At 44.9% G+C, this 22,892-nt stretch overlaps 1 protein-coding gene across 1 annotated transcript in view; it reads right to left on the bottom strand.

The window, feature by feature from the left end:
* The window catches only part of SLC44A3 (solute carrier family 44 member 3), an 81,418-nt gene that overhangs the window by 42,844 nt on the left and 15,682 nt on the right, over positions 1–22,892 (bottom strand). The window contains exons 4-9 of the mRNA XM_040406606.1: positions 22,648–22,784; positions 19,185–19,278; positions 17,274–17,443; positions 12,951–13,040; positions 12,048–12,172; positions 11,368–11,554 (exon numbers count right to left, since the gene is read on the bottom strand). Coding sequence (XP_040262540.1) covers positions 11,368–11,554; positions 12,048–12,172; positions 12,951–13,040; positions 17,274–17,443; positions 19,185–19,278; positions 22,648–22,784 — 803 coding nt within the window. The remainder of the gene's footprint in view (positions 1–11,367; positions 11,555–12,047; positions 12,173–12,950; positions 13,041–17,273; positions 17,444–19,184; positions 19,279–22,647; positions 22,785–22,892) is intronic.

Below are 22,892 nucleotides of genomic sequence, written 5' to 3'. Positions count from 1 at the left end.
GATGGACCCCATTATAGTGAGCGGGGTCTTTTGGGCACCACTGGTGTTTGTGAAGTGACGTATATACGGCAATGAAGTCTTTTGTTTTTCTGTTCCTATGAAGGAACAAAATAATGAAATGCAGACGTAGATGTCAGCCTAGCCTAAAGCCACTTTCACATGGTCAGTATTTGCATCAGCATAAGCCAAAATCAGAGAAAAAGCATAATGGAAAGAATTGTACCTCTTAATGTCCTGGAACCATTACTGGTTTTGGCTCAGCTTGTATTGTTCTGCTCTAACTTACTTAAATAATAAAACAATAACATTCAAAATTATTTTTTGAATTGGTCTTTATTAAAAAATATGGCGTCCTTTCTTATGTACAGAGTTGAGATGCTGTAGTAGCACCCTTTGTATTTTCTGTCTTTTCCGTCAGACCAGGAGCGGACGGACTCCTTATCTCTGCTCTCTGACATTATAAACACTCTTTATAGCTCAGTTCTTATCTTATTGATAAGAATGTGGCTTAAATAAGGGTTTATAACCTCTGTTTAGAAATAAGGCTTATTAGGTGAAAGTGAAAGTACCAGTCCCACAGCTAGAAAAACAGTTAACCCTTTGTGACAGAACAGCTCAATATTTTAAATAAAGGACAATTGAAAAAATGTGTTAATTCTATCCTCAGGATAGATCATCAGTATCTGATCCGTGGGGGTCTATCTCCCGGCACCCCCACCAATTAGCTACTTGAAGAGGATGCAGCACTCCGGATGGCGCCGCGGCCTCCTTGCAGCTTATCCTAGGCCAGGGATGACATGTTCATCGGTCACATAGGCTAGGAGCTCAGTCCCATTCAAGTGGGGCTAACCTGCAATACTAAGCACAGACGCTATCTAACAGCTGATTGGTGGGGGTGCCGGGTGTCAGACCCCTGCCAATCAGATGCTGATGACCTATCCTGAGGACAGGTCATTAGGCCCCTTTACAAGAGCCAATCTTTTCACCTCTATGGGGATGAAAAAGACAGACGAGCGTCTTTTCTAGGAAAAGCCTTTTAATATTATATCTATGTGTTATATAATTTTATCTAAGTCTAAGTTCACACTTCTACACTGAATCGAACACCATCCTATTAATGATCGTTAACACATTATGGGGGCCTCAGCCTATTCTTTGCACTTTTAATTTTATGCATTTTCAGTACTTGAATGAAAATAAACCATCTGCACGTTTCCTGATGTACAGAAATATTCCACTTGAGTCCATCCTTCATTACGTACAATTTTTACATCATAGAATCTATTTGCATTCAGATTTTTAGGGGGACTTTATTTCTTATTGTTGGTAGTCCTTTCCAGGAACATTCCTTAAAGGGGTTCTCCGGGCTTTTAATATTGATGATGACCTATACTCAGGATAGGTTACCGAAATCAGATTGGCGGGGGTCCAACAACTGGCACCCCTGCCAATCAGCTGTATGAAGGGAAGGTGCGCGCAGTGTGCATGTGCCGTCTCTCTATAGCAAAACAGCGAGCAGAAAGAGACAGCACAAGCACACTGCGCGCGCCTTCCCTTCATACAGCTGATCGGTGGAGGTACTGGGTGTCGGACCCCTGCAGATCTGATATTAATGACCTATCCTATCCTTGTATGAAGAAGCCTATGTCCAAGTTTCAGTCCACAATTACTGGAGCCGCACACTTTATTCAATGGGCGAGATTCTGGCGTGCCTAGGTCTTGGATCTGAAATGATTATCTATCTCCTATAGCCGTAGCCTAAATAACTGAAGACAGATGCTACAAATCACCACAAGCATTTGCTGGGTAGTCAAGTTTCCCTAAGTGCAGAAACCTCCTTTCTATCACAGCGTTTCCTCTCTCCTCCTTCTTTTCTGGTTTTGGAGGGGTTAATCGTAAAATTGTGAATTCCATCTTTATAACCCAACATATTTTTCATTAAATATTGTACACCTTTATTAAGAATCTGAGTCTCATCCCAGATATAACATACTGTACGTTTTAAAGTAGACTGTCCAGTTTCTATGATGGCTAAAAGAATGATGGGGGTTGTCCTAAAATCGACACTTATCACCTATTCCTAGGATAGAGGATGAGTGACTGATCACCAGGGGCCCCTACGATCATATGGGTCCTGTGCCCAATGAAGTGCTGCAGCTCAAACGGGGGACATGGGACCCCCATACTCATGGTCAGTGGGTCCCAGCAGTGGAATCACCAACAATCAAGGTGATAGTTATTGATCTTTGGACAACCCCTTTTAAGATACACCATGACAACCTTTTTGGACATATGGGGGGTTATTACCTAATAAAAATAATATTGCGCAAGTGACCCCAAAAAGTTGCAAAGACCTATTTTGTGTCTTCCTCTTAAGATCTCAGTTAGTGCACAGATGGGCTATGTAGCAGAGGCTGGAACTCAGGAATAGTACAAGATTGGTAATCAAGTATATTTACAAGACTACTCAACATTTGATAAGGCTTTTATAATACGAAACTCAGAATTTATAAAAAAAATTAAATAAAATAGTTTTGTCTCTGTGGCAAATGTGCAAGCAGATTGTATTCCCAGACCCTCATATTACAGATACATGTTACTATACTGACATCTGGTGGTCAAAAACAGCACTGCAGGATTACCATTAAACTGTAGATATTGGAGGACCATCTGCGGAATGATGATAACAGCACTGAACCAGTGCTCTAATGATGTGGTGAATTCAAAGTGACACTTTTTAGTGCCCCCTAGAAGTGGCTTTCATCCCTCGCTTTGGTTTGCATGGCCTCTGCCTCTTTATTCATCCTCTATAGGACTGTCGGAATGAATGAATGGAGCAGCAGCAATGTGTGACCTCCTCTATTCATAGTGGGCATGGGAGTCCCCTCTCATGACGGAGTTCTCAGCGATCGGACCGTTAATGGTCAGAAACGTATCCCATATCCTGTAGGCAGGGGATAAGGTTCTAACTTGGCACAACCCCTTCAATAGACAATTTCCATGACTGCTCTAAAAGCCAAGAGTGCTGATCCTAAAGTAAAGAGGTACCCGCTCCCCGCCACCATTCCAGCATCAAGTATCTGGTTCAGCTCTTTCTAGTCCTAGGCCTGTAAACATTAGGACAGGGTCATGTGTGCTCTGTCCGCCAATCACTGGCCTCAGCGGTTATATGTGTCCCCAAACAGCACATCACTTCTGTCTTACTTGTTGCATGGGAGAGGGGGGGGGGGGGGCAGTGACTGGCCGCAGCTGCACACGTAACCCCCTCCAGATATGCAAGTGCCTTGCCAAAGTATTCACCCCCTTGACTTTTTTCGTATTTTGGTGCCTCACAACCTGGAATTAACATGGATTGTTTGAGGATTTGCATCATGTAATTTACAGAACATGCCCACAACTGAAGAGGTTTTCTTTTTATTGTGAAGCAAACAACAAATAGGACAAAATAACAGAAAAAGTCAATGTGCAGAACTATTCACCCCCCTAAAGTCAGTACTTTGTAGAGCCACCTTTTGCGGCAATCACAGCTCCAAGTCGCTTAGGATAAGTCTCTGTGAACTTGCCACATCTTACCACTGGGATTTTTGCCCATTCCTCCTTGCAGAACTGCTCCAGCTCCTTCAAGTTGGATGTTTGTGCTTGTGAACAGCAATCTTTAAGTCTGACCACAGATATTCTGTTGGATTGAGATCTGGGCTGTGACCAGGCCATTCCAACACATTTAGGCTACTTTCACACTTGCGTTCGGGGTTCCGCTTGTGAGTTCCGTTTGAAGGCTCTCACAAGCGGCCCCGAACGGATCCGTCCAGCCCCAATGCATTCTGAGTGGATGCGGATACGCTCAGAATGCATCAGTTTGGCAGCGTTCAGCCTCCGCTCCGCTCAGCAGGCGGACACCCGAACGCAGCTTGCAGCGTTTTCGTGTCCGCCTGGCCGTGCGGAGGCAAACGGATCCGTCCAGACTTACAATGCAAGTCAATGGGGACGGATCCATTTGACGTTGACACAATATGGTGCAATTGCAAACGGATCCGTCCCCCATTGACTTTCAATGTAAAGTCAGGAGTCCCTATTAATATACCATCAGATCGGAGTTTTCTACAATCCAATGGTATATTTTAACTTGTAGCGTCCCCATCACCATGGGAACGCCTCTATGTTAGAATATACCATCGGATTTGAGTTAGATCGTGAAACTTAGATCCGACAGTATATTCTAACACAGAGGCGTTCCCATGGTGATGGGGACGCTTCAAGTTAGGATATACTAAAAGAACTGTGTACATGACTGCCCCCTCCTGTATTTAACTCATTGGTGGCCAGTGCGGCCGCCGCCCCCCCCCCCCCCGTTTTTAATTCATTGGTGGCCAGTGCGGCCCCCCCTCCCCTGTTTTTAACTCATTGGTGGTCAATGCGGCCCCCCCTCCCCTGTTTTTAACTCATTGGTGGCCAGTGCAACCGCCCCCCCCCCCCGTTTTTAACTCATTGGTGGTCAGTGTGGCCGGCCCCCCCCTCCCTCCCCTATATTTAACTCATTGGTGGCCAGTGCGGCCGGCCCCCCTCCCCTAATTAAAATGACCGACCCTCCCATCATTGGTGGCAGCGGAGAGTTCGGATCATAGTCCCAGTTTAATCGTTGGGACTCCGATCGGTAAGCATGGCAACCAGGACGCTACTGCATTCCTGGCTGCCATGGTTACTTAGCAATTTTAGAAGCATTATACTTACCTGCGATGTCTGTGACCGGCCCGGCGCTCCTCCTACTGGTAAGTGAAAGGTCTGTGCGGCGCATTGCTTATAGCCGGTCACAGACATCGCAGGTAAGTATAATGCTTCTAAAATTGCTAAGTAACCATGCCAACCAGGACTGCAGTAGCGTCCTGGTTGCCATGGTTACCGATCGGAGTCACAGCGATTAAACTGGGACTCCGATCAGAACTCTCCTCTGCCACCAATGATGGGGGGTCGGTCATTTTAATTAGGGGGGGGGGGCGCCAGCCGCACTGGCCACCAATGAGTTAAAAACAGGGGGGAGGGGGGGCCGGCCGCACTGGCAACCAATGAGTTAAAAGCAGGGGGGGCCGGCCGCACTGGCCACAATGAGTTAAAAACAGGGAGGGAGGGGGGCCGGCCGCACTGGCCACAATGAGTTAAAAACAGGGAGGGAGGGAGGGGGGCCGGCCGCACTGGCCACCAATGAGTTAAATATAGGAGAGGGGGGGAGGGGGGGGCCGGCCGCACTGGCCACCAATGAGTTAAATATAGGGGAGGGAGGGGGGGGGCCGGCCGCACTGGCCACCAATGAGTTAAAAACAGGGGGGGGGGGGGTGTCTGCCCCCTGCTGCCTGGCAGCAGGGGGCAGTCATGTACACAGTTCTTTTAGTATATTCTAACATCACCATGGGAACGCCTCTGTGTTAGAATATACTGTCGGATCTGAGTTTTCACGAAGTGAAAAATCGGATCTGAAAAAAACAGTTATGCAAACGGATCCGTTCTGAACGGATGCAAGCGTTTGTATTATAGGAGCGGATCCGTCTGTACAGACACCAGACGGATTCGCTCCAAACGCAAGTGTGAAAGTAGCCTTACAAGTTTCCCCTTAAACCACTCAAGTGTTGCTTTAGCAGTGTGTTTGGGGTCATTGTCCTGCTGGAAGGTGAAGAAGTGGGACTGGTTTTGCTCAAGAATATCCCTGTATTTAGCACCATCCATCTTTCCCTCAACTCTGACCAGTTTCCCAGTCCCCCCAGCATGGTGCTGCCACCACCATGTCTCACTGTGGGGATGGTGTTCTTTGGGTGATGTGATGTGTTGGGTTTGCTCCAGACATAGCGTTTTCTTTGATGGCCGAAAAGTTCAATTTTGGTTTCATCAGACCAGAGCACCTTCCTCCATACATTTTGGGAGTCTCCCACATACCTTTTCACAAACTGCCTTTTTGTTTTTAGCTGAAAGTAATGGCTTTCTTCAGGCCACTCTGCCATAAAGCCCAACTCTATGGAGGGTACGGCTTATTGTCCGATGTACAGATACTCCAGTCTCTAATGTGGAACTCTGCAGCTCCTCCAGGGCTACCTTAGGTCTCTGTGCTGCCTCTCGTATTAATGCCCTCCTTGCCCGGTCCGTGAGTTTTGGTTAGCGGACGTCTCTTGGCAGGTTTGCTGTTGTGCCATGTTCTTTCCATTTGGTTATAATAGATTTGATGGTGCTCCTGGGGATCATCAAAGATTTGGATATTTTTCTATAACCTAACCCTGACTTTTACTTCTCAACAACATTTTCCCTTACTTGTTTGGAGAGTTCCTTGGTCTTCATGGCAGTGTTTGGTTAGTGATGCCTCTTGCTTAGGTGCTGCAGCCTCTGTGGCCTTTCAAAAAAGGCCACTTAGATTGCACACAGGTGACATCATTTCACTAATTATGTAACTTCTGAAGGTAATTGGTTGCCCCAGAGCTTTTTATGGGCTTCCTAACAAAGGGGGTGAATACATACGCACATGCCAATTTTCTGTTTTCTATTTCTAAACAATAGTTTTATTTGTATATTGTATATTTTTCTCATTTCACTTCACCAACTTAGACTATTGTGTTCTGATCCATCACATAAAATCCAGATTTACAAAACATTGAACTTAAGGCTGTAATGTAACAAAATACGAAAAAAAAGTCAAGGGGGGTGAATACTTTTGCAAGGCACTTTATACAGGCGAGGGACTGGAAGAAGACAGACTGAACCCTTGGCACTAGAACCAAGTGGTGGGGAGCTGGTGAGTGAATTCTTATTTATTTGATAACTTATATAAAAGATGGAATAACCTTTTAAAGGGGTTGTGCAGCGCTAGTATGTTGATTACCTCTGCTCTCAATAAGTTCTCAATATCATCAATATAGCGGGGATCCAACGTAAACAGGTGTTCCACAAGAATTAAAGGAAAATGTAGATGAAATTTCAGAATTTCACTTTTTTGGCAGATTTTCCATTTTAATCCATGTTTTCCAGTAACAAAGTAAGGGTTAACAGCCAAACAAAACTCTATATTACCCTGATTCTGTAGTTTACAGAAACACTCCATATGCGGTCATAAACTGCTGTAAGGAAAAACCCAAACTTGCTTACCACCACAGGGCTCCAGATAGTGACCAAAATGGTCGCCAATGCGACTTAGAATTTACAAATGGCGACAAGACTTTTTATTCTTGTCCCCATTTGCAACTAGACCCGCCGCCGCAGCTCTGCAGTTGAATACAGCGGCGGGCACAGGAGATGATAGTTCTCTGCCCCGCCGCTGATGTTCTTCTCAGCAGCACAGTGGAGGAGTCTCTCCCTCCCCCTGTGCTGCCGCCGCCGCTGCTAATAAGAAGAGAGACGGGAGGAGGAGGGGAGGGGCTGTGGCTACTGCGCCACCAATGAACATAACTGACCTGTTAATACAAATACAGGAGGCGGGTGCCGGCACCCGACCTCTATGACAGGGAGCTGCGATCAGCGGCAGTTAACCCCTCAGGTACCGCACCTGAAGGGTTAACTGCCGCTGATCGCAGCTCCCTGTCATAGAGGTCGGGTCCCGGCTATTTGATTCCACACCCAGCCTCCTGCATTTGTATTAACAGGTCAGTTATCTCCCCAGTATAATAAACATATAAACATTGGTGCCCCCCCCCCCCCCCCCCCCACACCCCAGTATAATGAACATTTGTGGCGCAGTGCCAATGAGGGTTAAAAAAAAAAATTAAAAAATTAACTCCCCTCCTCCAATTGATCGCGTAGCTGCCGGTCTCCTGTTCTTTCTTCAGGACCTGTCAAAGGACCTGTGGTGACGTCACTGAGCTCATCACATGGTACATCACATGATCCATCACCATGGTAATGGACCATGTAATGAGCTCAGTGACGTCACCACAGGTCCTTTGACAGGTCCTGAAGAAAGAACAGGAGACCGGCAGCTACGCGATCAATTGGAGGAGGGGAGTTCATATTTATCCTTTTTTTAACCCTCAATTGACCTTCTACTATGCATTCTGTATTAAAGAATGCTATTATTTTCCCTTATAACCATCTTATAAGGGAAAATAACACAGTGAATAGACTTTATCCTAGCAACCAAGCGTGAAAATTGCACCACATGCGCACTTGCTTGTGGATGCTTGCGATTTTCACGCAGCCCCATTAATTTCTATGGGGCCTGCGTTGTGTGAAAAACGCACAACATAGAGCATGCTGCAATTTTTACGCAACGCACAAGTGATGCGTGAAAATCACCGCTCATGTGCACAGCCCCATAGAAGTGAATAGGTCTGGATTCAGTGCGGGTGCAATGCGTTCACCTCAAGCATTGCACCCGCGCAGAAATCTCGCCCATGTGAAAGGGGCCTAAGGGTGAATAGGACAAGGGTTCCAGCCCCTAAGTGGGCTAATAGTAAGTAAAAAAAAAACAAAAAAAAAAACAAAACACTAAGGCTACTTTTACACTTGCGGCAGTGTGATCCGGCAAGCAATTCCGTCGTCGGAACTGCCTGCCGGATCCGCCGATCTGGATGTGACTGAAAGCATTTGCGAGACGCATCCGGATGCGGATCCATCTCACAAATGCATTGCAAGAACGAATCCATCTGTCTGCTTGTCATGCGGACAGACGAATCCGTCTTGTATCTTTTTACACATTTTTACTGATCTGCGCATGCGCAGACCGGAAGGACGGATCCGGCATTTTGAATGCCGGATCCAGCACTAATACATTCCTATGGGGAAAAATGTCGGATCCGGCATTCAGGCAAGTCTTCAGTTTTTTTCGCCGGAGAGAAAACCGTAGCATGCTACGGTTTTCTCTTTTGCCTGATCAGTCAAAATGACTGAACTGAAAACATCCTGATGCATCCTGAACGGATTACTCTCCATTCAGAATGCATGGGGATATGCCTGATCAGTTCTTTTCTGGTATAGAGCCCCTGTGACGGAACTCAGTGCTGGAAATGAAAAACTCTAGTGTAAAAGTACCCTAAAATATTAAGTTTAAATCCCCCCTTTCCCAATTTTACATATAAAATATATAAATAATAAATAAATAAACATATTACATAGCGCTGCGTCCGAAAAGTCCAAACTATTAAATTATTAAAAAAATATCTCCCATGCGGCGAGCGCCGTAACAGAAATAAATAAATAAAAACCATGCGAATCGCCATTTTTTTGTCACCTTGTCACCCCAAAAAATAGGATAGGACTGGTCTATTATGGGCCGAACGTTTCATAAAATGCACAATGCACGCGGCTTTTTTTGGTGTTTTTATTTATTTTTTGCGTGGAACCACGAAAGCAAATCAAAATCTTGGTATCGAAACAACCCTACGCCGATCAGATCAGCGTAGCGTTGTCACGATACCAAAATTTTGATTCGGTTTCGATTTGGCGACTAAAAATTTAATTTGGCTCCTAAATTTTTCAGTTCAGGAGCCAATGGCAACTAGGTATTTTTTTTTTTGTCTGGAGCACTGCACCAAATAGCAGACAGTCTGACCTTTTAAATGTCTGGTTTTATCTATGTTATGTCTGGACACTTGTTTTTGTCTGGAAAACCTGCTGTGTCATTTCCATTGAGTATCATTGAAGCTCTAATGTAAATCTATAAGGCTACTTTCACACTAGCGTTGTTCTTTTCCGGCATAGAGTTCCGTCACAGGGGCTCTATACCGGAAAAGAACTGATCAGGTATGTCCCCATGCATTCTGAATGGAGAGTAATCCGTTCAGTTTGCATCAGGATGTCTTCAGTTCAGTCGTTTTGACTGATCAGGCAAAAGAGAAAACCGTAGCATGCTACGGTTTTATCTCCGGCTAAAAAAACTGAAGACTTGCCTGAATGCCGGATCAGGCATTTTTTCCCATAGGAATGTATTAGTGCCGGATCCGGCATTCAGAATACCGGAATGCCGGATCCGTCCTTCTGGTATGCGCATGCGCAAGGTGAAAAAATAAATGCCGGATCCGTTTTTGCCGGATGACACTGGAAAGACGGATCCGGCATTTCAATGCATTTTTTCGACTGATCAGGATCCTGATCAGTCTTACTAATGCCATCAGTTAGTATACATTTTGCCTGATCCGGCAGGCAGTTCCGGCGACGGAACTGCTTGCCGGATCTCTCTGCCGCAAGTGTGAAAGTAGCCTAACAGACGGGAGCTGAAACAATGTATCTGTTTGTGCCGAGTTTCTCCACTTCCCCCCTCCCCTCCCACTAGAAGGTTCTAGTCTAGCAAAAACTGTAAATAAGGAGAGCAGTCAGAGCCCCTAGTGTTCTACAGTTAGGGAACAGTGCTTGGAGGGGAGACTCATGTCAGCCTGTGACCACGGAGCCACCCGGACTAGTGAACTACATACTGTGGGCCCTTGACCAGGGTACCAGCTTTCTGAGAGAGAGAGAGGGACAGCTAGCTCAGGCCTTTCCTCAGCATCAAACCCTTCTTCTGCCAGGGAGGAGATTGGAGAAGCCAGCCAAATGCCTCGCCTGTATTGTTTTGTACCTGTATTCCTCCAGTAAAGAAGCACCCTGGTTTACTGCAGACCCTGACTCTCTGGACTTATTTCACATTGGGGTGCACCACGCATTACCATCCCTTTCCGGAGAGCAGCAACACGTAGTGACACCTTGACGGTGTCTGGGGGACCCAGCATAGCGTTGGGGTCACCCCAAACCCGGCCACTGCAGGGGCGTGTACCTGCACAGTCTAAAAAAGAAAGCACTGACTGGATAGAGTGAGACTGTGCAGGGACACCCCCCCAGTTGGTTACCACCCCTCTGTACCCTTACTGCAGACTGCTAGCAATTCTTTCATAATTTCTAGTAGAACGTAGAGACATAAGAATAGATGCTCCAGAACTGTTATTACATGGGGAATGCATGAAGCTATTAAAACAGGCGTGTCAGGAGAGGAGATAGGTCCTCTTTAAACAGTGAAGACACTGCAGCCTCTTCAAACAGTCCAACTTCCCCGCCGATCGGATATTTGGTAACTTAATAAGCGGACAGGTCATCAATATACTAGCACTGCACAACCCCTTTAGGATTACATTTAGAACAGTTTCACACACAGCATTTTATTCGGGGGAAAGGAAGCAGGTATTTGAGCCAAAGGTTAAAGTGATTTCTAAAGGAATGGGCTACATGACTGAAGGATTTATGCTGCAATCTGAAAGCAGTGATGAATTGTTTTATGTCATCAATACACTTCAGATCTTCAAATAGATTTTTCAAGCTCACCCCCGTCTATTTGTTTCTTTTCCATCTTACCCACTCCCCATTTCTCCTTCCCTTGCTTCATTGTGTTCAAAGGAAATGTGATAAAGCCGGTTAAAAAGATTTCCGACTCACCTGAGGTCCCCATGCTAAGAAGCACGGCCACCCAAAGTATCCAGTAGAAGAGAAGAATGAGAAAGGTCCAGAGGGGCTGAAGCAGCAGGAAGGGGATGTGGCTGGTAAAGCTGCTCGCTACTTGGAAGAGCCGAATTGTCATCTGTATTCTCTTTCTCAACAAGAATATGAACGTCAAAAGCACAATCTGAAAAAAGGTCAAAACTGGAAATTGCTTACATGTTAAAAGGGGTTTTCCGGGATGTACACATTGATGGGATCGGTGATCAATATCAGATCGGCGGGGGTCCAAAAACCAGGACCCCCAACGATCAGCTATATGAAGAGGCCGTGGCTCTGCCATGAGCACTTAGGCATCTTCCTAGGCCATATGGCGTCACGTTCATCAGTCACATGGCCTAGGCACAGCTCAGACCTGCGATACCAAGCACAGCCGCTAACAAATGGATGGTGCTGTGCTTGGTAAGATACAACCGCATGGGGTGCCAGGAGTCGGACCCCTGCCGATCTCATATCGATGACCCGTCCCGAGGAAAGGCCATCAATATCAAAATCCCAGAGAACCCCTTTGCAAAATGTTTCTTAAACACAGGGTTACCATAGAGTGCAGTCACAGACAGTAAAGGACGGGTACAAGTATTGTTATACGAGATCGAGCAGCCTGCACAAGGAATACTCACAGATATTAGTGTAGAAATTATGGAGAATCCAAGCAAAAACTTTGCGTTCTCTTTTTCAGTTTCCAGCTCATAGCTAACGTCATGGATGTGATCGTAGTACAGCCACCAGAGAACGCCGGTGACAACTGGAAGAAGAATACAACAGAATGAATGGTTGGTAGAAATGCATTTTCCAAGGATAGCACACGTACCCATTGATTTAAATGTGTCTGTCCATCTGTCCACACATCAATAATTTTTTTTTTTACGGACTGTGGGTCAGTAAAAAAAATAATAATATAAAATCACGGAGACATGCACCACTTTGATCCGTGAAGTCTATGGGTCCATGAAAATCACGGACACAAGAGGGATGGCATCCCTTTCTCACAGAAGACAGATAGGAAATGCTCTTGATATTCATTTTCAGCTGAGCAACCTCCAGTGGACTACAGATGACACACGGAGTGTAAAAATGGACACACTGACCAAACACGGATCCTTCATGGACATCTTCACTGATTAAATAAGGAAGCTTTTTTTCACGTACGTAATACTAACACGGTAAAGTGAATGAGGCTTTACATGTTTTTTTTTTATGTAGTTGAAAAAGTCCAATGGGGCCTATGGAGAATGCTTCGTGGAGCCAACAGGAGTAGACGTGGCACCGCGATTTTCTGGTGTTGCTTATACTGTGCTTGAACCATCAATGACCGTCACAGTGACTGGACCTACACTAATTGGACACATTTGATGACATATCCTAGTGATCTGACATCAACGGCTATGCTGAGACAATCCCACAGTTAAGATAAAAAATGAAAACTATATAACAATATATAACAATTTACAGTACGTTAATGGAGTAAATCCCTATAGCCTTTGACTTGGGAAATTGTATAAAGTAGGTGGGAAGATACTCACAAAGTAATCCGAACATGAGCAGGGTTACAAAGATGTGGACCATCAGAGTGCTGATATAACGAAATGATAAGACCATCACCACTGACAAAGCTGGAAGGGAAAACATATTATCTGGTGACAGAAAAACATATGATGTCTATACAATAAATCATAGCTATGCTGAGCAGCTCTCCGAGCCCTCAGACCACCCTACTGCATGTTCTGATGTCTCCCAGGCCGCTAATAAATTCCTGTGTTGGTCACCACATTCTTTATATAGACCGACATTAAAACCACCTAAGGACTGGGATATACTGGGCAGCAAGTGAAGAGTCGGTTCTTGAAGTTAATGGGTTGGTAGAAAAAAGCAAGCGTAAGGATCTGAGTGATATGTGCCAAACTGCGATGGTTACATGGCTGGATGACAACATCTCCAACATGGCTGGCCCTGTGGGGGGTTCTTGGTATGCAGTGATTAGTACCTACCAAAAGTGGTCCACGGAAGGACTCAGCACTAAGGTTATGACTGCCCAAGGCTCCTTGATGCCAATGGAGAGTGGAGGCTAGTCTGTCTGGTCTGATTCCACAGAAGAACCACAACAGCATAAATGGCTGAAAAAGTTATAGCTGCTAAGTAGAAACACACAGCCCATCACAGCCTACAGTTTATGGGGCTGAGTACCAGCAGACTGATTGGAGTGTCCATGCCGACCCCTATCCCCCAAAAGTGCCTACAATGGGCATTTGAGCATTAGAACTGAACTACAAAGCAATGGAAGAAGGTGACCTGATGAATCACAAGTTCGGCTGGGCGCATGTGCATCATTTAACAGGGGAAGAGTTGGCACCGGGATGCACAATGGGAAGAAGGAAAACCGACAAAGACAGTGTGATGCTCTGGGAAATGTCCTCCTGGGAGATCTTGGGTGCCTGCCTTCATGTGGATGTTACTTCGACAAGTACCATCAACCTAAATATGATTTCACACCAAGCACACCACTTCAGGGTGGTGGTATTCCCTGATGGAAGTATCCTCTTTCAACAGGATAATGTGCCTTGCCACATCGCAAAAATTATTCAGGAATGATTTGAGGAACATAAGAGTTTAAGGTGTTGACTTGATCTCCAAATTCCTCAGACCTGAATCCAATTTAGCATGTGTGGGATGTGCTGAAAAAACAAGGCTGATCCATGGGGTCCCCACTTCACAAGTTACAGGACTTAAAAGCATCTGCTTATGACCTTCAGAGGTCTTGTGAAGTTTTAAAAGGGCTATCCGGTTTCCAATATTAACTATCCTCAGGTGATCAGCTGTTTGAAGAGAATGAAGTGCTCTTTCAAGCGCCGCGTTCTCTTTACAGTTTACCTGCTCACCGTCAGCATGGCAGCAGTGAGCAGGTGTAATTACAGCTCCTCTGTCCCATTCACTTCAATAGGAGGGAGTGTAACTACAACGGCTCCTTCAGATTCAAGTAAATAGGACAGAGGAGCTGTAATTACGCTGGTTGCTGCTCCAATACTGATGGCGAGCAGGTAAACAATGAAGAGAACCCAGCGTTTGCAGAAGTGCTGCATTCTCTTCAAACAACTGATCGGTGAGGGTTCCAGGAGTCAGACCCCCGCTAATCTGAATCCTAAAGATAGGTCATCAATATAGGTAACCGGACAACCCCTTTAACGTTATGGCTGACTGGTGTATATGTTACACATTTAGTTTTATTTTCACACTAGCTGTCCTCAATTATCCTCCATTAGACACTAAAGGGTTGTATTGTAAGGGTATTTTTTAAGTACTGATTGGTTCTGTCCCTTTAATTCTATTCCCTTTTCCTATTAACATTCTGTGTGATGTGCTTTGTAATGTAGTACCCATTCCTATTGTGCTGATAAGATCACATTCCTGAGTGATCTCAGAGACATGCGTGATGCACGCTGGAGGAGGGGCTAGGTAGGATGTAAGTATTGATTTGCCCTATCTCTTGTAGTACACCCTGGGGTGTCCGTCATGTGTTATAATGTGGTAGACAGCCATGTGTTATATAGCATGATCGACCAAACCCCTACCCCATATTTAGGCTAGTGATGTTTATTTACTTTTTATTCTGTATGTGATTCGTTTGTGTTATCGTATATTTAACCCATTCAAGCAACAGCCAGTTGTCACGCTTCGGTCTGGGAGGGAAACACCACACTGAGCATAGGAGGGAAGGGGAAAACAGGGAATCAGGCCTGAGAACTAGGAAAGGAAGATGGACACCTCCTAGTGAAAACCCTAACCAAAATCCTGACTGACTACCAGTATGAACAGGAGTCTACTTCAGGCCTAAAACAAACAATAGGGAAATGCAACACACAGAACCCAAACAAAATACAAAAGGGAAAGGAAAGACTTAACTTCAAAGAGGCTATGGAAGCACCAGGAACTCAGCTGAGATCCAACCACAAACAATCCATAGGCACAGAAGGTATAAACTGCACAGCATAGTGGGAGAAGCAACTATAAATAAAAAAGGTTAAATGACCACATAAGCAACACCTTGAGGCAAGGGGTGTGGCCATTCCCAGAAACAACACAGACACCTATTGATCCATAAGGAAAACCTTTCAGATCAAACCACGTGTTGCCAGTCTCACAGATCTTCTGTCACTCACTGTCCCCGGGACGTCCGTATGTCTTGGTACGTTCCGTGACAACAGTTTGGACCAAATGCCGGAGCCCCATTTTTCAAATCTGACATGTGTCAGTTTATCTGGTAATAACTTTGGAACGCTTTTACTTCTCTTAGCCATTCTGAGATTGTTTTCTCGTGATACATCATACTTCATGTTAGTGGTAAATTTGAGTAGATACGTTTTACCTTTATGCATAAAAAAATCCAACATTTGCATTAAATTTGGAAAACAATCGCTATTTCCAAAATTAGAATTTCTCCACTTTTAAGACAGATCGTGATACTTCATAAAATAGTTTTTACGTGACATTCCCCATATGTCTACTTTATGTTTGCATCATTTTGTAAATGTCATTTTATTTTTTCAGGAAGTTAGAAGGCTTAGAAGTTTAGAAGCAAATTTTAAAATTTTTAGGAAAATTGACAAAACCCACTTTTTTTTTTTTTTTTTTTTTTTAAGGACCAGTTCAGTCATGAAGTCACTTTGTGTGGCTTACATAGTAGAAACCACCCATAAATGATCCCATTTTAGAAACTACACCCCTCAAGTTATTCAAAACTGATTTTACAAACTGTTTTTACAAAGCAAAATGGAGGGGAAATTTTTACATTTGATTTTCTTGTGCAGATTTGCCATTTTAATCAATTTTTCCTGTAAATTTCCTGTAACACAGCAAGGGTTAACAGCCAAACAAACGTCAATATTTATTACCCTGATTCTGCAGTTTACAGAAACACCCCATATGTGGAGGTAAACCGCTGTAAGGGCACACTGCAGGATGTAGAAGGAAAGAAGCGCCATATAGTTAACAGCCGGCCCTCTATGCATCCGCTCACACAACTAGCCTGATGAAGGGCATGCTTTTTGCCCGAAACGTTGCCTCAGTCCCAAAAAAGGACCTCTATGTCCGGCAAATAAAAAGCATTAATCTAATACTGGAGTGCTGTCTAAATTATTATATATAGTTAACAGAGGGCAGATTTTGCTGGAATGTTTTTCAGGTGCCATGTCACATTTAAAAAGACCCCGAAATAACCCTAGAAAGAAAACCCCAAAAGTGACCCCATTTTAGAAATTATACCCCTCAAGGAATAAATCTCATAGCCAGCAAAAAGAAAAAAGCTGCAGGGGCAACGGGGGGTATATAGTGAACAATGGCAGCATATGGGGGGTTAATGATTATCAGGGGCACGGGAGCACAGTAACGCCTGATTTCAGGCTGCAATTTGGACGTACAGTTATGCCAAAATGTGTGAAGGGGTAATCCCACTTAAATATATTTATTCACTTAGCCTGCGTAGGTATATTCATTATCAAATCTTTTGAATTTGAGTTACGTTACAACGGTAGAGATGGGCACGCACAATACAGCTGGGCAAGAACTGTGTTCTTGAGTTCAGTGGTGAGAACATTTACAGCATATATGGGGCAGTAATGCCACTGGAATATAATACACAGAACTGTCTACAGTAAGCAAATGTACTCTCCCCATATAGTTTGTAACTTCTACATTTTGTTGGTGAGACTGTTGTTTAACACCTTAAAATGAGCTCATTATTTTCTTCTTACAGATAACTCATGTGTACGGCCACCCAGAGGGAGCATTGGTTGGATTGCAAGTGAAGAATAAAAAAATTCAAAAAAAATATATAAAATTAACATTTTTCATACCAACTGCAAGAATGCTGAGGCCCACAACATTGTCTCTGCCAGCCATAATCCCACTAAGTATACGATGAAAGAAGTCCACTTCATTGATCACATTTATCAAAATTGATGCAAACTTGCTATAACAGTCTGGATTTTGAGGAACGCAGCGATTGAAGAGTGGGAAGGATTTGCTGAGAGAAACAATAAAACATAGCTGATTAACAGGCACATACGTCATACCGTTCTACATCTTGTATGCTGACCTATTGCTTCATGTACGGATCTAGGAGGTGCCAGCTCACTGCCGCTCAACAGAGCTATCGCTTGTCATTAAATCCCTTGTTGTTCAATGATATTGAGATGACTCTGCTAGCCTGATACCAGTCTACACAGAAAAGCTGAGAAGTGAGCAGCAGAACACTGGAAATGCCAGCTTATGGTGAGTGTTCCAGAAATAAAGAGAAAATGCTAAAATTTCAGATAGGGCAGAAGAATTTTGGAGAATAATGTTTTACAATCTTTTACATTTGTGATTCAAAATAATTCTCCAATTACCACTAAAAAAATACTGCTAAGGAGGCTACTTAGACGGCAAAGTTGCCATGTGGCCTTCCCAGAGTCCTCTGCCCTTGTGATATGCATTTACAATACTTGCTAAAAACATCTCAGAAGTATTACTAGTTTGGTGAACTGTGGCACACAAGGCTCCCCAAGTTTGTGCCAACTTTTCCTTTCCTCCTCGATTTACAGTTGTTGTTGTTTTTTAATAGTGATATGCCTTGTCACCTCTCCTGATATTCTGTTCAAGTAAATACTGGCATTCCCCATAAAATAACAATTCTGTAGAAAAATTTTCTTACTCTTTTGCTGTTCCTCCTCCTAGAAATATATCACAAAATTGCCAACTCGGTGTTAGCATTCCCCCTTGCCAAAGGTGTGTGGCCTTGTACAGTCTGCCACTGGTAGCACCAACTGGACAGTGTGAAAGTGTGCACTGATGCACCCCAACCGGTAACACACAGACTGGCATTCCCAAACGTCACTCCTGCTGGAATGAGATGTGCTTCATTTATCAAGGGGCAGATGCCTCTCAATAAATTAGGCGCCTCTCTAACACAGAAACTTAACCCATGGCTGGGTAGACTTGAGCTATAACTTACGCCAGTTTCTGATGTCAGTTATAGTAAATCTGGCGGGCTGCGATAGGCTCCACCCCTCTTGATAAGCGCGAAAAAAGTGTAAAAGGTCACAAATTATAGCACGCACCATAATTCACAACTTTTTAAAGCCACAATAGTGTCGTAAACCCCATTATAAATGTCCCCCAGAGTTCTAAGAAAGTATGCTGAAGGATTGTCATTTCATGGGGAATACAATTATTTACTAAGACACATACAAGGGGTGGAGACAGGTCCTCTTTTAAAGGGGTTATCTAAGACTAAAAAATGTCCCCTATATGCCCGGGCACCTCACACTAAATCTACTTACCTGGCACCCTGCTCCCTGCGTTGCTCTTTGTCCCTGCACTGCAGCCACTGCTTCTCCCAGTGTGCGGATGAAAACATCCGGTGTCGTGGGGAGCAGGCGGTGACGGGGACAAGCTCGTCCCCATCACCACCTGCCATTGGCTCCCCACCCCAGCGGAGGTGCGGGGACCTGGAGCGGTGCAGGGAGCCAGGTAAGTATATTCAGTGTGAGGGGCCTGGGCATATGGGGGACATTTTTCTATCTCGGATAACCCCTTTAAGTATCAGGTTACTGCAGCTCAGCTCTCACTGAAGGAAATAGAAGCTGAGCTGCAGTAACCTGGCATGGCCACTACACTCTGAATGGCGCTGTGCTTCCTTCTCCATCTCCATTCAAAGGGCTAGTTCCAGCGCTGAGAATAAATCATCTCACCAAAATGTTTTACAAATGTTGTTAAAACTTTACCTTGGAGGAACCGGGAGTGCAGGACACCATTCTGAAACCTTGGGATGGTTTGTGTACTCCGTGTAGTTCAGTTTATATACACAAAGCTGTGAGCCTGGAAGCAACACAGGACACATCGGTCAGTTACAATTTAACTGGATGCACTGCATATACTTAACCTATAAATGATCAATTCCTTTACTGCAATAAGGACATTTTACCCTTCCTCTAGCAGTTACTTTATGGTTTTTATTTTATTTCCCATTAGTTATATAGCGCCTAACAAGTTCTGCAGCCCAGTATAGAGACTGTCGGGAAACCCAACGGTCTGCAAAACTGCCGTGACGGAGCTGTCTCAAGAAGACAACCCCTTTCCATAATCCCCGATAAGTAGGGGTGCACCGAAATGAAAATTCTGGTCCGAAACCGAAACCGAAAATTCAGGATGCCCTTGACCGAAAACCGAAACCGAAACCGAAACTGCCTTTTTGCCCAAATACTTTTAAAATACTTTTTTTTTAATGATTTTATTAATAATTCTTTTTCATGAATGAAATTCATCTGTGGGTGGCGCTGTTATGGAGAGGGGGATCTGTGGGTGGCGCTGTTATGGAGAGGGGGATCTGTGGGTGGCTCTGTTATGGAGAGGGGGATCTGTGGGTGGCGCCGTTATGGAGAGGGGGATCTGTGGGTGGCGCCGTTATGGAGAGGGGGATCTGTGGGTGGCGCCGTTATGGAGAGGGGGATCTGTGGGTGGCGCCGTTATGGAGAGGGGGATCTGTGGGTGGCGCCGTTATGGAGAGGGGGATCTGTGGGTGTTGCCGTTATGGAGAGGGGGATCTGTGGGTGGCGCCGTTATGGAGAGGGGGATCTGTGGGTGGCGCCGTTATGGAGAGGGGGATCTGTGGGTGGCGCTGTTATGGAGAGGGGGATCTGTGGGTGGCGCTGTTATGGAGAGGGGGATCTGTGGGTGGCGCTGTTATGGAGAGGGGGATCTGTGGGTGGCGCTGTTATGGAGAGGGGGATCTGTGGGTGGCGCTGTTATGGAGAGGGGGATCTGTGGGTGGCGCTGTTATGGAGAGGGGGATCTGTGGGTGGCGCTGTTATGGAGAGGGGGATCTGTGGGTGGCGCTGTTATGGAGAGGGGGATCTGTGGGTGGCGCTGTTATGGAGAGGGGGATCTGTGCACTGTTATGGGCATAACAGTGCACAGATCCCTTTCCCCATAACAGTGCACAGATCCCTTTCCCCATAACAGTGCACAGATCCCCCCTCCCCATAGCAGTGCACAGATCCCCCCTCCCCATAGCAGTGCACAGATCCCCCCCTCCCCATAGCAGTGCACAGATCCCCCCTCCCCATAGCAGTTCCATAGACCGATCCCCCCTACCCATAACAGCCCCGGCCCTGCTGCTCACAGCATCTTTATTTTACCTTACAATCGTGAGGCTCCAGTAACTAACAACTCTGCAGGCAGAGCGGAGGGCGGCGTAACGTCACTTACTCACGTGACGCACCTGCTCCGCCCACTTTATGAATGAAGGAGGCGGAGCAGGCGCGTCACGTGAGTAAGTGACGTTACGCCGGCCTCCGCTCTGCCTGCAGAGTTGTTAGTTACTGGAGCCTCACGATTGTAAGGTAAAATAAAGATGCAGTGACAAAGTAAACCGCCCGCCCGGCGCCCGCCCGCAGATGGTGGGTGACAAATCCCACACCCCATATTTTCGGCCGATATGTAACAATATCGGCCGAAGTGGATTAGGTGCATTTTCGGCCGATATTTTCGGCTGCCGAAATTTCGGTGCACCCCTACCGATAAGAGTGTCACAGAGGTGAATGTCTTCCATGTCATACTATAAATGTCTCAATAAATACTGAAAATGTACTTAAAAGTCCAGTCAGAGAGGAATTCCCCTAGCTTAAAGGGAACCTGTCACCGGGATTTTGGGTATAGAGCTGAGGACATGGATTGCTAGATGGCCGCTAGCACATCCGCAATACCCAGTCCCCATAGCTCTGTGTGCTTTTATTGTGTAAAAAAACCGATTTGAAACATATGCAAATTAACCTGAGATGAGTCCTGTCCCTGACTCATCTCACGTACAGGACTCATCTCAGGTTAATTTTCATATGGATCAAATCATTTTTTTTTTACACAATAAAAGCACACAGAGCTATGGGGACTGGGTATTGCGGATGTGCTAGCGGCCATCTAGCAGCCCATGTCCTCAGCTCTATACACAAAATCCTGGTGACAGGTTCCCTTTAATCTGCTAAAATACAGTTCATAAAGGCTTGTTTCTAATTAAATTGCCCCTTTAATCCCTTGGATACAGGAGGTTTTTTTGTTTTAATTTTTCTTCACTATCTTCCTGGAGCCAAAAGATTTTTATTTTTCCGTTCACATATCCATTTGAGGGCTTGCAGGAAGTGGTTTTTGTCCGGCCGCCTCTTGGCATATTTGCCGTGCTGTGGCCGGTCCCTATTATAGTGAATGGGGCTGGGCGGACTTCTGCAGCACACGTGTGCACATTGTAGGAAGGACAAAAAAAAAAGAAAGATTAAACTGGCCTAAAGGGGTTGTGCACCTTTGGGGGAGAAAAGCATACAGACCTGTGAAGTAAAGCATACTTACCTGCTTTCCAGTGCCGGCTCACAGCTCCTTCATTTCACGGCCTCAGCTACTCCGCTGAGCATCCTGGATGTAAACTGCTCCTCTGTGCATCTCATGACCATTCAACATGACGCAAAGGGAATGGCAGCAGCGGTGTCAAACAATAAGTTTATCCAGGAAACCCAATGGAGCAGCCGAGGCCGTGGAGGGAAGGAGTCCAGACCCAGTGGAAAGAAATTGATAAGTATGCTTCTCTCCCCTCCCCAAAGGTGGACATCACCTTTAAAGGCTATGTACACCTTCGGAGGCAATTATTTTTTTATGATTGCACATTTACTCATTTTTGGCTAAAAATAGTTTTTTTTTTTCAATTGGCCGTTATTAAAAATATTGAGCTGTTCTGTCACAAAGGGTTAACTGTTTTTCTAACGGTGTAACTGGTACTTTCACTTTGTGCCGTCATCTAATAAACCTCATCTCTAAACTACTGAGAGGTCATAAACACTTATTTTAGCCACATTGTTATCAGTAAGATAAGAACTGAGCTATAACAAGTGTTTCGGAGGTCAGAGAGCAGAGATAAGGAGTCTGTCAGCACCTGGTCTGACGGAAAAGACAGAAAATCCAGAGGGTGCAACTAGAGCATCTCAACTCTGTACAGAAAAAAGGATGCCATATTTTCAATAAAGACCAATTAAAAAAAATATTTTTAGCTCAAAAGGAGTACAATGCAATAATTTAAAAAAATCCCCAAAAGGTGTACCGTACATAGCCTTTAAGCTGTCAAAAAGAAATATATACTGCATATTTCCCAACTGAAGCGTGTTATTTACAATGCCATATAAACACCAAAAAAACTAGGAAACCTACCATTATTCTTTGCAAAGTGCTGCAGGTCTTGTAGAGAGGTTAGCTCTTCCTGCGGGCAACTTGACACGCACAAAGCAGTGGAATTGATTCTGAGGTCTCTGATCTGCATATTGCATGAATCCAGGAAGAAAACATGTCTGCAGAAAAAAAAAAAAATATCGCCAGATCATTTAGTGGGTCAGTAAAAAAAATGACGGAGACATGCAGTACTTTGATCAGTGATGCAGATCAAGCACGCCCATTGA

This window comes from Bufo bufo, chromosome 9, assembly GCF_905171765.1.
Source record: "Bufo bufo chromosome 9, aBufBuf1.1, whole genome shotgun sequence".
NCBI classification, from domain to species: domain Eukaryota; kingdom Metazoa; phylum Chordata; class Amphibia; order Anura; family Bufonidae; genus Bufo; species Bufo bufo.
Note: the sequence above shows the minus strand (reverse complement) of the source record. Positions and strands in the feature narration are given on the sequence as shown.